The following is a 24,360-nucleotide window of genomic DNA, read 5'->3' as shown; positions in this document are numbered from 1 at the left end:
ACTTATGATCTCGTATGTACGAAATGAAAATTTCAATTTTTTTTCACCTAGCGGCTCAGAACTTCCCTATTTATATAGTTACTTTTTTAGCGTTTATTAGATTCTGTTTTCACTCAAACGTTTTAAGGGAGATTTGGCAAAACTACAGGCCAGACGAGCATATTTATGCTTGTAATTGGCACTGAAGCAGCACTCGATGTCATATATTGATAGGTTATTTCAGCTCTTCCCTAAAATAATTTTTTAAAATGTTTTCTACTGTATGTAATTTTTTCTGTAATGTTAACAGTGCTTCCAAGGTTTGGGCTTAAAAGTCATTCCGGAATGAACTAAAACATTACTTTTAGCGCTTTCAGGTTGAACTAAAATTCTACACAAAGATTTGCGAACAAATTCGCAGATTTAGTGATGCTATCGCAAGTTTATGAGTACCATAGTACACAGTAATAAACAACTTAGTTGAATATCCACCTTAGAAGATGTACATGTGGTGCTGTGTTGTTGACACACCCTCTCGGTTTCTTGGCTAAGATCAAGCATAGTTTGTTGTGTTTTTGTTCCTTGTCTTCAGAGTAGATACGAAGGCCTTGGCGTCAGTGGGATAATTCTCATCACCTTGATCAATGCTACTTTACCGCTTTCAGTGTGGCTTGCTTACAGTAATGCTGGACAGTTCGTAATGAGCCCGTCATGGCCAAATGGTTAAGGCGCTCGACTCGTAATATATGGGTTGCGGGTTCGAATCGCCGTTGTACCAAACATGCTCGCTCTTTTAGCCATGGGGGTGTTATAAAGTGACAGTCAATTCATTGGTAAAAGAGTAGCTCAAGAGTTGGCAGTGGGAGGTGATGACTAGCTACCTTCCCTCTTGTTTTACACTGCTACATTAGGGACGCTAGCGCAGATAGCTCTCGTATAGCTTTGCGCGAAATTCGATAAACAAACAAACAGATCGTTTTCAAGGTTTTAGCTTAAACCTTGGCTTCAATCGACGAAAATGCCATCTAGCTATTTCAAAAGCTTGTTTTCCAATCTTAAATCTCTCTGTCATTTCTTTAAATGTCATCTTCGGACATAACAGTGCAAATATAACTTTTCTTCTAATACATTTTTCTGGAAAAGCTTGTTGCACATCGTTTGGAGGTGAGAATAGTATTGTGTCATAAGATTTCTTACAAATGTTATTTACAGTCATGTTCATAAGACCATTTGGATCTCCTGGAGTAACGTGGTGCATAGAATCCTTAATACAGTTAAGAGGAACGAACCAATCGATTGTTCTTGTCAAGAGTACTGAAACTTGATCCCTTTCGTCTAGCTTCTTTATTTGTAATGTTTGATGTTGCTGTAAAACATATGAAACAACACATGCATAATTTGAAATTATAAAAATTTTCTCTTCTAAATATCTGATATCTGAATTAATTGTTTTTTGTGGTGGTTCAAGGATTGTCCCATGGTGAACAAATACTTTGCCGATATGTTTCTCTGAATAGAATCTTTTCATATGTCATCTTCTCTGTTTACAAACCGATTGTGAAACAATGAAATCCTGGACAAACTTCAATGATTTTTCTGATCAAGCTAAATATGTTGGGTTGTTTGAAAAATAACGTTGGATTTTTATACTAAAATTTTAGTCATTTATAGGGATTAGAAACCTGTCTTTTTTACGACTTCATATATACCATTTAAAAACTAAAACTTTGTTCTATTCATTAACGCTTTTGCCCTTCGCTAGTACAGCAGTAAGTCTACGGATATACAACGCTAAAATTAGGGGTTCGATTCCCATCGGTGAGCTCAGCAGATAACCCGATGTGGCTTTGCTATAAGAAACACACACACACACACACTTAATTAGTGCTTTGATTCGTTTCTAAAACTTTATTTTCAGTATTTCAGACTCTTACAATTAATGATGGAAAAAAGTTGCGCATCATTTTTTTTTACATGAATTCAAATTTGATCATAATATATCACAAACAACTCGCAATATCAACCATGTATAGGGCGAAGAAATCACCTCCGAACGTACAGTACAGCGTTGGTTCCAAACGTTTCGTATTGGAGATGTGAGTCTTGAAGATGAGGAGGGCAGAGGACCCCTTTGTACTGTTGAAAATGACTAACTGAGAGCATTGATGAAAAGAAACCCCCGCTAAACTGTTCAAGAAATGGCACAAGGATTGGGTGTTAGCATTTTCACAATTTTGGACAATATCGAGCAAGTTGGAAAAGTAAAGAAGCTTGACAAATGGAATCCACAAGGACTCAGTGAAAATCATAAAAAATTCCGATTTGAACTGTGCTCTATGTTAATTTTGCGCAACAGAAATGATTCATTTCTTGATCGAATTGTCACTTGTGATGAAAAGTAGGTCCTTTACGACAACTGAAAGCGGTCTGCACAATGGCTTAATCGTGACAGAGCTCCAAAACACTTTTCAAAGTCGAAGTTGCACCAACAGAAGATTATGGTCACTGTATGGTGGTCTGTGGCCGGTATTGTCCATTACAGCTTGATCAACCAGGGCCAGAATATCTCTGCTGAGGTTTTCTCTTAAGAATTGAAAGAAATTCATAGAAAGCTGCGTGAGAAAATGCCACTATTAGTCAATCGAAGAAGATCAATCTTGCTTCCTGATAATGCTTGGCCACACGTTTCTCAAATGATGTTGCAGAACCTCAAGGAAATGGGCTACGAAATATTGCCTCATTATCCTTATTCCACAGATATGTCGCCCATGGATACCACTTTTTCAAGCATTTGAACAATATTTTTACAGGACAAAAGATTCAACAACAATGCAGTTGTTTTTCAAATTTTTATTTCTTATTACAGTAAAAATTTTAAATCTGCCATTATTTTTCGAATAACCTTCAACTGGTTAGTTTGATTCTTGCCATCATAATCAGTGACGGCACAGGTTTAATCATCCAGTTAAGGAAAATGATGTAATGCCAGTAATGCTGTAATTTTTAATTCTATAACTAGATACCCTAGTTTACTGTTGCAACAGATAAGTGTGTTTGCTTTGTGGTTAGCTTCTGCCATCTTTTGATATACTGTTTTTGACGTTGAACAAATACTTCTATAGGTATAGGGTATGATTGTGTTTTATAGTAGGTTGTGACATCTATTCCATCTCTTTCTTCTAGTCAGTCAAGCAGGATAATTCTAGCGCTATCAAGAAGAATGGTATCTTATATATCATCAAAAGCCTTAATTTGTTGATTTTCACGTTAAACAGCATGATATACACTAATGCTAGTGAATGGAGATAACAGTCCTTTACACAGAAATATGTTCATCTGAAGCCCATTTCATATGCTTCCCTTCAAGCACCTATTTTACACATGCAGCACAGATTCCAATATTTTTGACACGGCTGCTGGTAATTTGGAATGCACATAGAACTGTGTGAACTCTCCTGTGCTTAGAATAGGTTTTTCAATTTATTTGACTGAATAAGTAAACTTTTAGTTCCTGTATATATAGATCCATATCTTATGTGATAACTGTTCATCTATGTGGACTACAAATATGAGAATTTACGTATTTTTCTTGCTGCAGTGATCTTAGTTGTTGAAGTTATAATGGTAAAGAGCATGTGTTTAATATCACAGGCCAGTTAAACTCCACTTGATTGGAGTACTCATGGATCACTGGCACACTTAGGTTGTTGATAGCTAGATGCTATATAACAGCTTTTATATTACCTGAAGGCTGGTAACTAATTTACTATGGATGCAACTGGACTATTGGTGTTCATATATCACTTGCTTCTGGTAGGACATGTGAAATTTTCTCAAATTATATTTACAGAACAAAACAAGAGCTGTATGAGTACTAATGATCCCAAGCTGGAGCACTGCTACTACATTCTCGTGCATTGTATATTTTTCGTCTGGATTATGTTAATTAAGGACCTGGAATGGTCTGATCGTTAGGGCACTTGACTCATAATTTGTGGGTCGAAGGTTGGAAACCCCGTCACCAAACATGCTCACTCTTTCAATCGTGGAAACGTTATAATGTGACATTCAATCCATCTATTCCTTGTTAAAATAGTAGCCCAAGAGTTCGCACTGGGTGGTTTTAACTAGATGTTTTTCCTCTAGTCTCATACTGCTAAATTAGGAAAGGCTAGCATAGATAGCTCTCAAGTAACTTTGCACAAAATTCCAAACAAACAAAACTATTCTAATCACAGTAATTGTCTGTAGCACAGAATATAGATCTTTCTCTAATCAACTCAGGTACGGTGTGTTTACTCCATTTGTATAAGGCCCTGCATGGCCAGGTGGTTAAGGCACTCGACTCGTAATCTGAGATTCGCGGGTTCAAATCCATATCACACCAAACATGCTCGCTCTTTCAGCCGTGGTTTCACCCTTTCGTTGGTGAAAGAGTAACCCAAGAGTTGTCGGTGGGTGGTGATGACTAGCTGCCTTCTCTCTAGTCTTACACTGCTAAATTAGGGACGGCTAGTGCAGATAGCTCTTGAGTAGCTTTGAGCGAAAGTCAAACCAAATCAAACCATTTGTGTAATCATTGCATTGGCTAGTAACTTTTCAAGACAGAGAAGCCATGGATAACTGACCCTCAATCCTTATGCTTATAAATGTTCAATAAGATGTTTATTGCATGTGAATAAATAAACTCTGACAGCTTTGTTAGTATACGTTTTGTGCAGTGTCAAAAACCTACTTTGAAGTATGATAAATTATCTGCCTTTATGAATTAGCCTCGCATTTTGTTACATTTGATCCTCTTAATGCGTGGCAGAAGTGATGCAGACACGTGGGCTTCAATTACACTGTGTGATAAAATGCAATATTTGCAGACTCAAATATACGAAACATCTATTTCTTATGTGTATCTCTTCACTTGTCTCAAAAACATAGCATCTTTCTTTATATTTCTGTTTATTATTTCAGGTTTATTTTACAAAGGTTGTGAAATATTAACATTCAGCATATTGTCAGATATTTCTTCTTCACATATTTTCTATAGATTCTTTGATTAAGCTATTTAAAAATAGACTGGTAAATGACAAAGTTGAATAACTTAATATACAAAGAATCATAAGCTCTTCTTCAAAGTTTCGGTGTGATAATTCTTTACAAACTGAAATACGTTTAACAGACTCCATATAACATATCAGATTGTATATAATATCAATTGTCCTGGCATCACTGGGGTTCAGAGCTTGAAGGTTGGCTTTCTAATTATACCTATAACGTTCTCCTACACCAGCAACAAACAAGTTAATTACATGGCAGTCTTTGTGTGTGTTATTCCTGACACAAAAGAAACAATACTTTTGTTGCACGGCAGCGTTGATAATTTAACAAGTTTAGTGTAAAGTTATATTCACTAGCTTTTAACACACTTTATGATATCATTAAAAGATGTTTTCTTAACTACAATAGGTTTTTAATACTTACTCTAGCTTTCGTTAGTTTGCGTACAGTGTCTTGGAAGCAGTTTCGATTCCACGTTGCTTGATGCTGAGCTAACAGACCTTCAATAATATGACCCAGATGTATACTAACTGCAAGAAAGTCCTTGTGGGAAGAAAAAGCAGTCTGGAAAATGAGATTGTGAATTCTTCACCACTTCCCTGCCGAAGATGTGCCAGTTATTGAAATAGTTTCAAACTGTTAACTGTTTTAAAATGAAGAAGCTGGTAGCAGCTGCATTAAGTATGACATTTTAATCATACGTATTGCTTCTAGAGATCTATAATACAACCACCAACTTTATACAGAAAATTTGATAATTGGACCATAATGGCAGCATTAGAACTAAAACATTCAATACAGACATTAAAGTCATCTACAGAGAAATAAAACACCAGGTAGCATCTAAGTTGCTTTGCACAGACTAGTGGATACAGAATAGTTTATATGCCACAATTTGTTTAGTGCAGGTTACGGACTGCTACCAGAACTCTCAAATATCATTAATTCTAATATCTTTTGCTTTTACTATTAGAGCAATGTTTTTATATATACAGAAATCACAAATTATTTAATAGTTCAGATTCTTCATTGTCTAGAAAAACAATATTGAAACGTATGTTAGTCAGCAATATGAACATTTATAGTGCCATTTAATGAATAACACATAAACTGACCTATCTTGACTTTAATCTAACTTTGAAATGACCTAAAATGGAATATTTCAAAGCCATTAAGCAATCCTAAACAATGCGAACGCCATTATAAAATAAAATTGTGTATCCTACTTTGAAAAATATAACTTAGTTTGGTCGGATACTCATGTTCAGTAACTTCAAACAACCTTTAAAAAATTGACGTCAAAATGTGAGTGCTGCAAGACATAAAGAAAATAGTCATACATTAACTGACATGAATCTTTGGGTGAATCTACGAGTTTTCTTCGACCACTTTTTTATTAAGTTATGCTTTATAATCCAATTGTCTTTCTCTTTGATCAGAATAATTTTATGCTTCACATTGCTATTTCTGTACTACGTTCTGCTAGGATAACGTGGCACTTCGTCATAGGAACCAGACTCGTTCTGTCATTTATGGAGTTTATAGCGTATTTCATAGTTTCCCAACTATCCTAATATAATCTAATTATAATTATTGAAAATGGCAATATAACCATCAAGCTGCATTAAATTATTACTTGGCTATTCTTGCTATTTCTGATGTCAAATTATTCAAACAGGTTTACTAGGTACCTCCGTGGTTGGTCTATAAAAAGACCCCAATAAGTCTTCCGATTTACAACGTTAAAATCAGACGTTCGATTATTCTCGGTAGACAGAGCAGATACCCCAATGTGGCACGCAGTCCTATAAAATGTAATATTTTAGTTATATTTTATACATATATATACATTATAATTTGTTCAGAAAGTGTCGTCTTTAATTTTATTTCTATTATGGTAATTTTTTTGGTAAAATGAGAAGATATTGAAACAATTACCGTAGATGGAATGACCTTTATTACTATTTAGTATTATAACTTGTACATTTGTGTGAGTGAGTCTTTACAATGTTATTTGCTTAGTAATTACCGCACAGTCAGAAATAATACTTGTAACAGTTTTTCCATTCATTGTATTTTGTTAATACTTTAGAAACTATTGTTTGATCATTCATACTAAGTACAGTTTTTCTCGTTCACTACACTGATGAAATAGAAATCATTGTATGGTCTTGTTCAGTATTATCACTTGATGAATATCTTATGATTTTCCAAAATATTGTTGAATAATCTCTTGACAGAACACATTGTTCTTCTGTTAGTAAATACCGGGAACAACAAAGAAAAGTGTCGCCAGTTTTTGTTTATAATTCTTAACATATTTCCATGAATAACAACAAGGTCTCTCTTCATTTTGAATATCATTAAATGTGGATAATGACAAAGATGTGGACTTTGTTTATTTAGATTTTCAAATAGTTTTATTGATATGCTACACGGAATATTAGTTAAGAAAATCCCATCGGTATAGGAGTTAGCGATATACTAAATAACTGAATCAAAGTGGATCCTTTAAATACGAGTATTAAACGACCTTATTACATCAATTTTTTTTATTTTTGGACACACAACGTTTTGTTTTACAGTTTCTTATGGAGCGTTCCATTAAAACACAAACAGTATTTGAAAGTTTGAAGCATTGTATCGTCAGCTATTGTTTGTGTTTTTATTGGAATGCTTCTGAAGAAGATTTATAACGAAACGTTGAGTGTCAAAAAATAATAAATTTGGTGTTATAATGTCGTTTAGTACTACTACAGTTTTAAAATGTCTTCACCAATATGTACTACCGAAATTGAATGAAATGGACTATTGTTACTAGTGAAATGGTTTCGAAGTCATTTCTTGGCCCTTGCTTACACTATTTATACTGATAGGGTCGTAGTTAGTAAATTGGTTTGCTGCTGACATTAAACTCTTGGGTATTTATAGGTGTATTGAGGACGTTGAGATGTTACAGTATGATTTATATCAGTTGATAAACTGCATAAATATTTGACAAAAGACCTTTGGTTATAATGAATAGAAAGCAATAGTGTTATTCTAATTTGGATCCCATATTTGAAACAGGTGGTAACTCTTCGAGTGTAGATTCTAATATTAAACCAAAACCTATTTTAAATACCACTAACAGTAATTATACGAACGATTTTCCAGATTTCAATCTTCTTCTAGAATTGTTTCTTCCATTGTCGAACCTCATACTTGGTGGTTTTATTTCGTACTATTATACAATCCTTTCAAATTACGTTGAAATGAAACTTAAGTAACACATTTTGATAAGCTATTCACGAATTTCTCTGCACATGTGAACATTAGCTTCTACAATCAAAGGGAACGCTCATACCTATCGACGTACTGTTAGATGAATTTATAGACTTGATGAAAACGCGTCGATTATCTATCATACGGGACAATACCTCTGCTAAGCATTTAGCCACATCACTCTATACCTTATCCTAATGTAATTAATACTTTTTTGTTATTCTGATCATACAATTGAGCAACGTATTTCAAATCATTGTTCTTTTGGTGGCAGCTAGAGTTGAACTTTACTACATATTTTACGGTTCAAAATTTGTGATAAAGCGCGATGAAAAACCTCTTTCCTGAACAGTATTTATACCACGTCAGTAAGTCTTACCATTTTCCTTGATGCATTTGTTGAAGTACACAAAGACTACGTCCAACAACAACGTTGCACCAAACTTCCACCTCACACGTCCGAGGTATTCTTTGTACAATCTCTGGCATTTCGCTCACTAATATATCCAATGAGCAGATCATGGTTTTATGAGGTATGACTTTACACAAAGACAGTTTTTCCAAAGCTAATTTATGCATTTAAGAAATAACTAGAACTCGTTAAAAATAAGTTCTGCGTAGGATGTCGAAGGTGATTAACAAGATGTGATAGTTGTGTAATGATTTTTCTTGTGAATAACTGCTCTTTAGAAGCAAGTTAGTAAGTAACCTTCAATGGCATAATGGGTGTATATTGCAGGTTACCAATGACTACGAAAGAACATTTTAGTTTACATTTAGTGAAAATGTTGCAAATGTGTTAGATTTAAGTTGAACAAAAAGGGAGAGGGAAGAAAAAAGAAAATGTGAAAAATTGAATAATTAGTGAAGAGGGGCAAGAAAAAGAGAAACCTTATTAAAAACCTATTTTGATCCCAAAGCTGCACAGTTGTCTAGCTTTATTGTACCCGTTACAGGAACTGATTCATAAATTGTATTTTCATAAGACTGATGCTTGCATTTGCGCTGGCCCAGCATGGCCAAGCATGTTAAGGCGTGCGACTCGTCATCTTAGGGTCGCGGGTTCGCATCCCCATCGCGCCAAACATGCTCGCCCTATCAGCCATGGGGGCGTTATAATGTGACGGTCAATCCCACTATTCGTTGGTAAAAGAGTAGCCCAAGAGTTGGCGGTGGGTGGTGATGACTAACTGCCTTCCCTCTCGTCTTACACCACTAAATTAGGGACGGCTAGCACAGATAGCCCTCGAGTAGCTTTGTACGAAATTAAAAAAACAAACAAACAAGCATTTGCGCCTATTATGTATTAAGAACATTTTAAAAGTCATAAACCCAAAAAGTGGACTACAATAAATTAATTAAGGAAATGAGATAAAAAAGAATAGAAAAATATTGTTTATTGAAGTTAAAGAAAATTATTTAAAAAATATGATAGTCAAGAAATAAAGTAAAAATAACCTAAAGTTCAATAATAACAGCTTAAACATTAATCTAAAATGCAGAAACATATCATATCGAAATAAACTAAGTTAATAAGACGAAATGCTTCAATTTGTACCTAAAAAGTTTATTAAAACTTGTAGAAACTTATATCCAAATCAATGTGAATCTCACAAAAAAGTTTGTTTGTTTGTTTGTAATTTCGCACAAAGCTACTCGAGGGCTATCTGTGCTAGCCGTCCCTAATTTAGCAGTGTAAGACTAGAGGGAAGGCAGCTAGTCATCACCACCCACCGCCAACTCTTGGGCTACTCTTTTACCAACGAATAGTGGGATTAACCGTCACATTATACGCCCCCACGGCTGGGAGTGCGAGCATGTTTAGCGCGACGCGGGCGCGAATCCGCGACCCTCGGATTACGAGTCGCACGCCTTACGCGCTTGGCCATGCCAGGCCCTCACAAAAATGAACATTGTTTTTGAAAGTGGTTATGGAGTTAATCTACCACTCATAACTACTTTAGTTGTTTATTCATTTCGTTTAATCAGGTTGCTCGGACTGGCTGAAATGATAAACAAACATATGCTAGACCGTCCACACTAATTAGACTGTTATACACACATTATAATTATAAACAGCGATTCTACCATAAAACATAGTGAAGAATTGTCCGTAGACACTACACCACTAAAGAAACATCACTAACAAAAAACTGTCCCTAAACATTTCTGTACTAAAAAAATATCACCAATAAAACTACCTTTAAACTCTCCAGTATTGAAGATCCATCACTAACAAATCTATCTCTAAACACTCCGGTACTAAAGAAACATAACTAACAAAACTGTCTATAGATACATCAGTAATAAAGATGCATCACTAACAAAACTGTTCCTAGACACTACCAGTAGTAAACGTTCATCACTAACAAATCTATCCATCGACACTCTGGTACTAAAGACACATTGCCAACAAACCTGCCCATAGATACTCCAGTTCTAAAAAAACATTGGTAACAGATCTATCCCTACACACTTCAGTACCAAAGGTACATCACTAAGAAATCTATCCCTAGACATTTCAGTATTAAAGATACACCAGTTATAAAATTGTCCCTAGACATCCCAGTACTAAGGAATCGAACATAATTTCTCATGTATTTACTGATATCTGATAACATTGGTTTTGCTTCATCACGTACGAACTCTGATAAATAGACAGTTAGCTGTTTACCGGCAATAACGTATTTAATTGCGTTTATGTTTCTAATACGATATTAAGTTCGACATAATTAAAAGCGTTTTTCTCCTGATTTTAGTTTGTATTCAATGTCCGGTGCATCACGTTGCAGTGTCCAACAGTAGTCAGCAAGCATTGACGGATTCCAGTTGCCCTGATATCGTTTTTCCATTGTAACAATGTCCTGGTGAAACTTTTCACTGTGTTCGTCACTGACAACACTGAGATTAGCGAGGAAGAAATCAAGTGTGAGTGGAGGAAATGAATCTTGAGTGACATGTTGCACTTCGTTGTTTCGTATGCTTTGAGAAGTTTGTCTACCAGCTGAATGTAATGTGGGACTCTGTAATTGCCAAGAAAATTGTCAACAACGTCTTTGAAGGCTTTCCAGGCAATCTTTTCCGGCCCAACTAACAGATCTTCGAACCGCTTGTCACTCATAATATGTCTGATCTGAGGATCAACAAAAATGCCCTCTTTGATCTTGGCCTCAGTTATTCTTGGGAACAAATAACGAAAACCTTTGCCTTCTTTGTTCATTTCTTTCACGAAATTCTTCATAAGTCCCAATTTTATGTGAAGAGGAGAGAAAAAAATCTTTGCCGGGTCGACAAGCGTTCATGCGCCACATTTTTCTGTCCTGGAACTCAATTTTAACGGCGTGGCCAGCTCTTTCTAGAATAATGTGACTCTTTGGCACGACTGTCCCATTCACAGAGGAAACAACAGTACTTTGTATAGCCAAGCTGCAGTCCCAGTAACAGAGCAACGACTTTCAGATCTCCACAGATATTTCAGTTGTACTTGCTGTACTGGATGTGCTTCAGCAACATTTTCGTGTTCTCGTAGGTTTCTTTCATGTGTGCTGCATAGCCAACAGGTATTGAAGGGTGAACGTTGTCATTGTGTAACAGAACAGCTTTGAGGCTTAACAATGATGAATCAATAAAGAGACGCCACTCTTGTGGGTCATGGTCACTCCTCAAAGCAGAGAACAATCCTTCAATGTCAACACAGAAACAGAGACTGTCAACTTGTGCAAAGAATTTGGTTATATTATCTTGGCGACTTCGAAAAACAGCATTTTTTGTATCTGGTGACAGCAAACATCATTCCTGCAGTCTCGAACCCAGAAATTTGGCTTTTGCTTTTGGCAGACCTACATCTCTGACCAGATCGTTTAATTCTGACTGTGTTATGAAATGTGGATCGCCTGAGAAGCACAGTTCAAAATCCGGATCAATGTCACTGCCAGTTTCCTGGATTGCAGTTTCTTCATCTGGTTCGTCTAAGGTCCATTTCTCTGGTGGTTTCGGAATTAAAAGACTGTCGTCATGTGGCACGAATCTCATTGCTGAAGGCAGATTAGGGTATTAAATTGACTTCTTGTTTTTGACAGAGAAACCAGACACATTAGTCAAACAGAAGTAACAGTCCGTCACATGGTCTTTCTGTTCTCGCCATATCATTGGGACAGCAAACAGCATTGTCTTTCGAGTGTCTCTGAGCCAAGCTCTTAGACAGACAGCACATATCGCACAACAAATGTGAGGTGCCCATTCCTGGTCTTGATCACCAATTTTACAGCCGAAGTACAGATGATATGCCTTCTTCACAAGAGCAGTCATTGAGCGTCTCTGATGAACAAGCGTATACTCGCCACAAATATAGCAGAATGTATCGCGGCTGTTACGACATTGACAAGACATATTGACCGACACCAATCGTCCTGTAAAATGTCTATAACATCTAACTTACTTGTTACAGTGCTACTGAGGCAATGCTATAGTCTGAAACAATATGTACACACTATAAGGTCTATATTAATTCAATGAGCAGCATCTGTGTATGCAAGCCATTTTTTATATCCTGCTGAGACAGTGTCAAGCTGGCTCTGGCCTGCCCGGGCTGCATACTTCCACAGAACAGCTGCTAACCTAGCCTGATTTCATGCCTGGACATGCCCAGACTGCACAAAACATTGTTTATAGGTCTCTTACAGAAACGAAAAATTTTGGACACAAATATAAGAAAAAGCATGACAAAACTGAAGATTTCGATGAAACGGTACGTGATGGGCAAATTTGGATGTGATTTTCGTGATCAGCTGCCAAAAAATCTATAAGGAACACCCAACAGTGTTAAAAGAGGAAAACTTTTGTTGTGCAGTGTAATTAAAAGAACATTTGCTCTGAAATTTGTTTTTTTCCCTCTTTCTGCCACAAGAAAAAATATCAGATATCCCAGTTTAGGGTTTTCTAACCGCATTGCAATGTTTAAACTAAACACAGACAGAATATTCGTTGTATTTGCGCACAGGTTAAGAAACGTGTTCCTGGTTCACAAAGGGATGATGAGTACGTTATATCGGCACGTTCTTACAGTCTATTTCGCCACGTCCGATCATTGTGCGCTTTAACCACAGTAGATAATAGTCCTAAATATCATATGCAACCAAGTAAGACGTTCTACGCCAAAAGTATTTAACTTTATTAGTCGAGTAACATAATATCATACCCACACATATTACAACTAAATGTAAAATCAACCAACTAAGGCGTTTTACATCCCAAATATTGATGTGTATTCAGTTGAACTTATAATACTCACATATTACTTCTACCGTTTTACCTAAAGTTTTGCTTTCTAAAAATCAACTGCTGTATGTATATACTGATGTACAATATATTGAGGAAAAGGCCTTATCAGTGGTAGATATAGTTGAAATGCTGCTATACACTGTTTGTGCTTGGAAACCTGTTACATGATTTCAGGTAAATCAGATTTAGTGTGGTGTGATATCTTACAGCTATTGCTTCTATCTCTTACTGTTTATCTTCAGAAGCCACCAATTGTATAATTCAAAAGCGTCTTTTACAAATATAAAACAACAACAACTGTCCTTCCTTATATAAACATCTTATCAAATTACTTAATACTATTTACATGCATGAAGACCTCCTTAATTACCATGCATGATCTTATTGAGAAGATTCAGTAGGTGTATGAGATTAGAACTAAAGAGACTTTGTGTACATGAACAACAGACCATATTATAATAAAATCCGTCTTAACAGAGATAATATATTAGCTTTCTTAGTTTGTACACAAGAAGTTTCATGTTTAGTTGTTTTGCCATATTAAACCTCCATTAAATCTCTGTTAACACAGATTTAAAAAATGGGGACAAAATAATGTATTAGTTAGCATTCTTCCAAAAGCTTTTTTAATTTGTATGCAAGAAATAATATGTTTGATTCTTTTTCCACGGTAAACCCACATTAAATCTTTGTGAACCTGATGATGACCGAAGAAGCTCGAAACGTTGTTCGCTCCTCTACATAGTGCTTTCTTTATCCATACCAGCCGTTTTTACATATAAAATTTGCATTAAATCTGGCTTAACAAAGATAAAAAAATTTAGATAAAATAACATATTAGTTAGTGTCCTTCCAAAACCTTTTAAATTCGTAAGCAAGAAGTTTCATGTTTTGTTTTTTCCACTTCTAATCTACCTTGTACAGTAGTTTCAGTCGTGTACTTGTTATTGTAGATATAAGTTGTCACATGAATTATTATTTTTTAACATTCCATAAAAGTCTTCCTAAGAACTTGTTTTTTTTTCATATTTATTAAATGAGACTTCAGTGAACTAATAACCTTTGAGATTTTGTGTATTTTACATGTATTAAAAATGATAACATAAGAGTGTGAAGATACGAGGCATCTAGTATTCTTGCTCTCAAAGTGTTAGCTGTTAATAGGTGCTTGAAAAGTTTTACACTTTTTATAACGAGAAAAACATTACTTTACCTATGTTATTATCGACAAATGTAGATATGTTTCATACCGAATATTTTCCATCTAGGGAGGCGTGTACCTGTTCACAATGTTAGACTGGTATTCGGCCAGCTGGTCTGTGCTACTTATAGGATTATTGGAGTGCATCCTACTATCGTGGATTTATGGTAAAATATTATTTTTTTTATTTCACCTACATGCATGGTATACATTCATTGACCGACACACAACAGTAACCTATATGTGACTTTTCGAAAAAGCTACTCTATATGTAATAAGAAGAAAATGTGTATTTTAGTGAGCGTAACTTTGTAAATATCCATATAAAATGTAAAAGCACATGTTTTATAGAAGATAATTATACAATATTAAAGATATACACTATAGACTATTATTTAGAACGTTATTCTGAAAGTTATTAAATTACAGAATATATACTTTATTCCATGTCGTTTTCTTCCGTACTGAAAACTACAAATTTTGAAATTATTATTCTTTTCAGGTATTAATCGCTACCTGAACAACGTGAAACAGATGATTGGATATCGACCAAACATCTATTGGTTGATAACGTGGTTAGTGATTACACCTGTTATTATCATTGTAAGTAATTCTATGATCATATCTCATTTCATATTTATTTATCTTATAAATCTCTAGTAATTCTGGTGAGCTGAACAAAATTAAATCAACAGCTTTCTTTGCATAGCTTTCATATATACTTAATCCCATTCGAGTTTTTAACTTTGAAATGTAGTTTTCCTCGAAACACTTTTGGGTACTGTCATTAATGTTTTAATTACGCATAGGCTCAACCCTTAAGCACAGTTCTTGTTGAAATATATGTAGTCTAAACTCAGCAGTTCAGCTTTTGTTTCGAAAGTGAATTGTGCTAATAAAATAGCTCCCCAGTGGGACAGTGGTATATATTCGGACTTACAACGCTAGAAGGGTTTCGATACCCGTGGTGGACAGAGCACAGGTTGCCCTCTGTTTAGCTTTGTGCTTAATTTCAAACAACTAAGAAAATATGTAAAAAAAGTTTGGGGTACGAAGATATTTTCATGAGGATGTTTCTTATCTTGGAGAATGCAATGGATCACCGAATAATGCAAACTAATTACTAGAAGAATTTAGTTTAAACTCAGATATTTGAGACAAGAACACTTGATCAGCCAACACTTTGAAGGATATTATTTATAATGTTCTGTGACACAAAACTACTGACACTAAATTACAATTTTATATGTAAGTAGCCATATTCTATTGTTACAAGGAAACTAATAGGAACTGGCATAAATATATCAAATTATTTAAAGGTGTGGATAGTAAAACATTTCAAACTGAAAATATTGCAGTAACCATGAGAAAACATAAATATGAATCACGAAACGCGTCGCCTGGCATGGCCTAGCGCGTTAAGGCGTGCGCTTCGTAATCTTAGGGTCGCGTGTTCGCGCCCGAGTCGCGCCAAACATGCTCGCCCTGCCAGCCGTGGGGGCGTTATAATGTGACGGTCAATCCCATTTTCGGTAGTAAAAGAGTAGCCCAAGAGTTGGCGGTGGGTGGTGATGACTATCTGCCTTCCCTCTAGTCTTACACTGCTAAATTAGGGACGGCTAGCACAGATAGTCCTCGAGTAGCTTTGTGCGAAATTCCAAAAAACAAACAAACAAAACGCGTCAAAAAATAAAAGTTAATATTTTTTAGTAATATTTATAAAAATGCATGCAAACTTCACGTATAAAATTTTTATCATGATCTAAGATGTGGTTCGTAGTAGGTATAGATTCAGTTTTTGACGAAACACAAACAAATCCCCGTCGAAAACCACCTTAGGAAGAAAACTCGTCCTCCAAAAATACCTAAAATTTTCCTTTGCAATATTAAAAGCTATGCACATTTTAAAAAAATCAGAAAAAATAAACTATCCGACTCTTGGAACAAACCTAAAATCCTCCAATAACTGTTCAGTTCTTCGTATTATCTTTATTTTTGTAAGTTCAGAAGAAAAATATCTTTGTATATTGCACCTAAAGCGTTTGTAGAACACTAAATCAGGTACTGCGAAGGCCGTTGTAGGATGTTGAAAAGTCCATTTATTTTTTCTGTAGCCTATATAAGCTAATAAACATCAAAATTCTATTATAAACTATGATATTATTTCCCCACGAAGTCAGTCTTTTTATAAATATTTGTTGTTCCTTTAAAAAATTTAAATACAGGGGGAATCATAAATTACCAGTCAATTAACTTTAACATGTAAAGCACTCAATGATTTGTACAATATGCAATCGGTGTCTTTAGGAAGCGAACTCCATCCAACATTATGAATTGTTATAGTAGTTCGTAATAATATGAGCAAAAAATAGCCAGCAAACAAAATAAGTAAAAAAAAGGAAGTTAAAAATGTGCAAATAGAGATAATAAAAACTAAGGAAATAAAGCTGAATATATTGTAGATACTATTTACTCAAATTACAAATACCTATTTTGAAATTACAAAATGTAATTATAAGTAAAAGCATGGACAAAATGGGAATTTTTAGTTTGAAATAATGTGTACAGTATCTCCAGCCTTATTTGATTACTTTTTTATGATCCATATTTGCAGGTTTTTAAATTTTAATTTTTTATTTATCTTGTTTGCTGACATTTTATGCTCAACTATGGGCAAAATATTAGTTGATATGGTAGCTAACTTTATGTTTCCTATTGATAATAAACATAGCTACTAGCTAAATGGTGGTGTTCATAATGATTTACGGTAGCTATTGACTATTTGATCACATTAGTTCAAAGTATAAAATAATAAGCTGCAGCTGGAGACTGTCATGGAGATTCGTCTGAGAATATAGTATCTTGAAAATTACTTTTCCTAGGTTAATAACTTCTTAATAAAATTAACAATGTGAATCAACAACTTTATTCAGAAAAGTTTGAACATGGTGCAGTTGTTTCAGAAACTGTTAGAGAAATTGTTGAATGTGTTTTTTTCATTTTCAATGAGCATATCAAGCCTATATTTCTGAATGAAAATACTCCAAACATCATCTGTTCTGGACAGTATTCTTTGATACTAAGCCTTACATTGCCTGATGCTTAAGGACTTAAACTTTAATTTGAAGGTCGTGGGTTCGAATTCCATTCTTGAAAATACTCACCTTCTCAGACACAAAAACGTCATAATGTTATGGTCAATCCTACTATTCATTGGCAAAGAGTATTCCAAGAGTTGGCAGTGGGTGGTTTTGACTAACTGCTTTTCCTTTAGTCTAATGGTTCAAAACTGGGAATAGACAGCACAGATAGTGCTTGAGTAGCTTTGCACAAAATTGAAAAATAATGAGTTTCAACAATAAACGAGCAACTTACAATACACTTATTTTAAAATAAGTTGTTCAACGCAATTCAAATGTATATACAGAAATTCGTTACATTATTGGTTATCGCAATTTTATTCAGAGTATTAAATAACTGATTAGATGAAGACTTATGATGATGATGATAAATATGGAGGCTGAGAGGATAATTTAAGGCCGATGGAATATCGGAAAATTCGGCTTAAAATTACATTGATGCAGATGTAGAAATCGATGAGATTGGGTCAAAAGGCATTACATCTGCTGACTTGGGTTTCATAAAGTCTGTAAGTTTCGGCTATTTGGCTTTCCTCTGTAAATTTTTCAAGATTTCTTTGTAAGGTGCTAAAACATGATTAAAGTTTCTCTTAAATTTAATGTTTCTTTCTATTATGGGATCCATGACTACAGCCATTTCCGTGAACTCGAGACCCCCAGTATGTCAGTGGACTTTCAACGCTAAAAACCGGGTTTCGATACCTGCGGTGGGCAGAGCCCAGTTAGCCCATTGTGTAGCTTTGTGCTTAATTCAAAACAACAACAACCGTGAACTCGTCTGCCACGTATAGGAAATCAGTTCGTCAGTTACAGGATGGATGTGGTATTGGATGGTAAAAATATTATATCCACATTAGGATGGCTGAGTTGCTCAGGGGTATAGACAGGAATATCAGAATAACATTAAAGTTGAAATTTTCATTCGTCAGGTATTCTTAAATTTCATGCACATAATGATTTTGCAACCTATTGTTGAATAGCATTCTAGTTACCCAAGATTATTTATTTGGACACCAGACAACAGGCAAATATCACTTATTCTTGCTTTTTGATGTGCATTGGTTTGTGGAGTGATACACTAAAATAGGCTAGTATGTAAAGTCATTCAATACATTTCCACCAAAGTAAGCCTATCGTTTTTTCATTACTAAATTCAAGGAAACGCAGCTTGAACCGTGCATCTGTATCACTCAAGTTGACTCAACTTCATCTTGTAGCAGGTTGAAGTGTGATTAAATATGGCAAATCAGTCTTTAATTGCCTGAAACTCACTAGAATCTATAGCATTTCCATCCTCATTGGAGACTATTTATTCATACAAACTCCCTCAACCAACAACCAGAGACGCTTTTTTGTACACTTGTTTACTGATCCACACATGCAGTAATTTCTCCAATTTTTACAACAAAGTATTCCTCTTAGACACATGAGAAACCTTAGCACTTATTGGGGCAGAAGCCCTAACAGTTGCTCGGATTTTCTCTTCACTCCTTCTAATGAAGATTCATTCGTGTCATATTCCCAGTCTATGGATGCTACCTACATTTATCCCACTCTGTAAACTATCAAGAATCTTAATTTTCATAGCTAATGTCATGACTTTGCGGCTTTTCTTTGTCTTACTAACGCTTGGAGATGCTTTACGTACTGATTTCGCGTTTGTAAGAGTAATTACAAAAATGATAAAATAAATTAACTACTCGATACTGAACTTAGCCCGATTACTTAGACACGTGTTGGAGATGGAGTGAAGCTAAGGAACTGTGAAAACTGAAGATTGTTTATTTATATCCTTTACAATGTGTGTCACAAGTTTTATCTTATATTAAAATTTTTATTGAACTACTTTTTTGTTCATGTTATACCATTTAATGTAGCAATAAGTATTAGCTAATATTTCAACTAATATAATAGTAATAATTTAAGTTCTTGATTCTATGAGTAAATATTTTAAAGATTCGGAATTTTTTCTAGTGTTATACACGTGACACATTTTCTCTAGGTATCTTTTCTTCAAATATCAAATATTAGTAGCTGCCTTAATCTTTTCTTCAAATATCAAATATTAGTAGCTGCCTTAATCTTTTCTTCAAATATCAAATATTAGTAGCTGCCTTAATATTTTCTTCAAATATTAAATATTAGTAGCTGCCTTAACCAATAGATTTGGAGCGTCACATCAGAAGGAAGTGTCCAAGTAAGGAGGAAAGAAAATACTTTAGTTGAATTTGCATAACTAATTATCTTACCTGGATGCCTCTCGTGAAATGATTAATGCGTTGACAAGTGGTCAGTTGATGAACGCCATGACAGTCGAGTATACTAGAATAAAGTAGAAGTAAAGTAATTGTATATATTTACAGGAAATTCAGCAGTCTGTGGTTGAACTTAAATCAATTAAAGGTGCAACAAAACCTTTTAGATCGAGTGCTGTCATCAACTCTTTTTTATAGTAGTTTATAAAAACTAACAGGATCAGTAGACAATTAGTTACACGGAATAGAAGACATGCAGCACAAGACCATAATGTTTCAAGTGCATCATCAAAGGAAATACTGCTAGAAACTGAAAAAAGTTGTAAAACGAATAAGAACTCTTCCAAAGAGATACCAGAAAGAAGGAGCTGTTATAGGTGTGGGAAACTTAACTGTTACAGCTGAAGCTGTGAGGAATAAACACCTATTACTACTCCAGGGAGACAATGTCCCAAGGATGAGTCTTTAAGCCCAACCAATTCAAAGAAATAACAAAGGGCTATTTACAAATTTGAAAACAAAATTTAGTTGGACCTATGAAATAAAGTTCGATTAATAATACCCCATCTTGTTTCATATATTACAGAAAGCTCATTAATTAAAGATACCGTTCTAAGTCTATAGGTTTACTGGTCAAAAGCTATGCATTATGTAGATAAACACTGGTTTTAGAGTTACAACAGTTTGACTGAAGTTTGTAGTGAAACATGGATATTGTCTACAGAGCTTAAAATAATTAAAAAGTGATGCAAAGAACAGGTGAACATAAAATTATAACAGGAGGAAAATTGGAAGTTATCCTTACACTGAGAAACTTTTACACATCTCATGATGTGTCACTGATTGATATCGAGAAAGAGAGCATACTGGGAACTCACTTCATGTGAAGGCATAGATACGAGGTTACCCAAACTTCATATAGTCTCACAGGCTATGAGGAAGGTTCTATGTATTATATGGTGATAACTATACCCAAAACTGAATTTCCATTGACACTGAAGAGGATACCCATCATATCACCAAGAAATTAAATACATATACTAGGAATTAGCACTGATAAATCTACGTTTAATAACTGGGATATAGTAGAACCAACTATACTAACACCATCCTGAGGAACTGATGGCTGGAAATATTTTCATAGATGTGAATAATAAATATGTCAAACATGACTTTACTCAAGGAAGACTTAAGAGTTCTCATTGCACGAAAAGTCGCTCTGATGTTAGTAGTGATAAAAAGTGATTTTCATTATGGTGATATGGTGTGGCTGAACTATTCTCATCACAAGAGAGAGCAAACTGCAGAGTTAAGTAGTTGCTTATATATGTAAAGGCTATGCATTCTTATAAAAACAATGAATCAATGGCATGGGTGAATCTGATAGGATAGAAACTTCAAGCCAAAGATCGTACATTGAATTATCGTTGGAGGAACGTCAGTGAGAAAATAGCTAAGTGTGTAATTCCAGAGAAGATTTTGTCAACATAAACTCCACTGGCTGAGTAGACCAAGGCTCATATCAATAAGGCTCATATCAATATCTCTTTCATAGAGTCCTCAAGGATGGTACTACAGAGGATTTCTTTGATCCCCTAAATGGGAAGAAATTCCCCCAGTGAAAGAATAGATAGTGAAAACAAGAAACAAAAGGACATCCATTTATAGATCAGAGCCCTTGAAAGACGAATAGACAGTTTAGGGTAATATTTTAAGGTTGTTCAATGGGCTTCACAATGCAGCATTGTAAACTACGTTGTAAATTCTAGTTAAAAGACATATGACTTAGAAAGTTTAGATTATGGACTAAAAAGATTGTAACTTTGACAAAGATTAGAGAGTAAAACATAAGATATAAGTATAAATTAACTATTAAATAGAACCTAGCAAAGAATTAGCCATTCATTGAAGTATTTAGTTTGAGTGAAATATTTTTATCGGTCTTACGTATCATGTATATTCAGTTACATAATCAATTATCTGTGAAATTTTACAAATAAGTTTACTTATATGCTAGTTTAAGCACCATACGCTTAGGCATATAAGTTACAAAATGTATGACCTGACCCCCAGTGGCACAGCGGTATGTTTGCGGACTAACAATGCTAAAATCCGAGTTTCGATACCCGTGTTGGGCAGGGCACAGACAGCTCATTTTGTAGCTCTGTGCTTCAATACAAACACCAATAACGTGTATGAACTTATAAAAAGGTTAAAAAAGATATCGATTAATTATTACTTGAACTGGACTTCCAACTATGCTCACCAAATAATTTGAAATAATCAATGAAACAAAAAAACGACATTACAAAAGTATAAAAAGTCATACCACAAAGCCAATTTGAGATACTCTTTGATTATATAATTAAAACAACATTGATATCAAAAATCATGTTGTTCATGTGATGCTTTTAAATTATTAAATAATCAGAAGGATGTAAAGTCCACTCAACTTAATGATAACAAGTGTTTAATTTTTGAACACACACACATATATATATATATATAACTATATATGGTTTTTATATAACTAACTGTAGGCTTAACTTCATGGTAGCTCCTATCCTATGTAAATCAGTACCGTCTATGTCACTACAATCGATTTACGAGGTTTTTAATGCACATAATAAAAACATATATCAACTCTCAGTGATAATCATAGCCTGTATATTTTGCATGTTTATGAATCTATTTACTTTATTGGCAGAAAATATTTGTTTAATTTCAAACACAAGAGACAATTATCATCATTTGAAACCACGTACGACTAGGACTTGACCATGTAAAATGCTGTCCATCTCTTCCTCTATACATAGACTCTCTGCTTCTCTATGTCACTCAGTGTGATTCCTCTATACTACAGTACATCTTCGATCTCTTTTTTTCATGGTTTTCTAGGGTGTTTTGGCAGGTTCCTTATAATTTCCAAAAGAACCACTTTAGAGGCATTATTTTCTATTTGCCTCAGGTGACTGTACTATCTGCGTTGCATGTCCTCAGTGACCATCAGCCCAACTTTCGCTCCTTCAGGCATTTTACTTATATTTTAGCAATTATCATCTTGTTAGAAATCTCATAATCTTGCTAGAGCTTCATTAACCACTTTTTGCAGGTTTAATGATTGGTCTTTACAGTTGCTATAATGGCCATGGGGCCGACAATGTCCTTGCCTATCAGGATAAACCTCCAACTTGAACTATTTCCATGCTTCACAATATGGATGAGGGGTTTGAGCAACTTCTAAAGCAAACAATGGCTATCGAATCTAAATTAAACAACTAATGTTCTTTATTAATCTTCCTAGCAGGATTTGGGAAGATAAAATTTATATGCTTATTTTTCAGGAGGTTTACTTTTCAGATTTATATTTGTTCTCGAATATTTTGTCAGCTTTCGGACCTTAAATTATAGCTAACCAACTATATAGAGAAATAACTAGTTAAGTAATTACTCAGACCATATTTTCTTTTTCATACTTTCAAGCTGTTTTTTTAATTTTTCATGGACGTAAAGAAATAAAGTGTAAAAACAACAAGAAACTTATTGATCCTTATAGGTCATCTCAGCCCACTAAAATATATTTTTAAAAACTCGAAGTCAACTCTGATCATTCAAATATTTGTTAAGCTTCACTTAAATTTACTCCGTTAATTACATGCAAAGGCAACCATTTTTAAGGCCAACCAAACTGTTAGAAAAATAACACTGTCTTGGCTGAAAATGACTGTTTCCTTACTAAAATTTAGATTTATGTCATCTAGTCTTTCCATTCTCAGTAACAACGTCCTTAATAACATTAAACATCTATTTTGTTGCAAGGGAAAATATTCTCAGAGCTTATTAACCTGTTCTTACATGACAACGTTTCCATCCTATACATCATCCTAGTAGCCTTCCCCTGAACCCTTTCTAATACTTTAATACCTTTTTGTGAAGCAAGGGGCTCAAGACTGCACAAAATAATCTAAATGTATTGTACATTTACAATACAAATGTATTTTAAATAATCTAAATGTACAATCACGTATTGTACATGAAAGTCAGTCTGGAATAAGAACTTTAATAAACACTAGAAAGAAGAATGTATTTTAGTTGTGACAGAAATAATAATTACAGCCAAAGTTGTAAAGAATTAAAAACTCTTATTAAGCCAAGGATTCTCTGAAGACATGTGTCAAATATTTATAAG

General features: G+C 34.5%; 1 protein-coding gene across 4 annotated transcripts in view; it reads left to right on the top strand.

Annotated features, from left to right (window-relative positions):
- Positions 1-24,360, top strand: part of LOC143234380 (sodium- and chloride-dependent glycine transporter 2-like) — an 80,854-nt gene that overhangs the window by 43,322 nt on the left and 13,172 nt on the right. For 2 of the 4 annotated variants that reach the window (XM_076471699.1, XM_076471696.1), the window contains 2 exons: positions 14,844-14,943; positions 15,279-15,379. In XM_076471699.1, coding sequence (XP_076327814.1) covers positions 14,844-14,943; positions 15,279-15,379 — 201 coding nt within the window. The remainder of the gene's footprint in view (positions 1-14,843; positions 14,944-15,278; positions 15,380-24,360) is intronic. The other 2 variants (XM_076471697.1, XM_076471698.1) reach the window with 1 other exon arrangement.

Source organism: Tachypleus tridentatus, chromosome 12 (genome assembly GCF_004210375.1).
Source record: "Tachypleus tridentatus isolate NWPU-2018 chromosome 12, ASM421037v1, whole genome shotgun sequence".
Classification (NCBI taxonomy): Eukaryota; Metazoa; Arthropoda; class Merostomata; order Xiphosura; family Limulidae; genus Tachypleus; species Tachypleus tridentatus.
The sequence above is the reverse complement of the archived record's forward strand: the minus strand, read 5'-3'. Positions and strand labels throughout refer to the sequence as shown.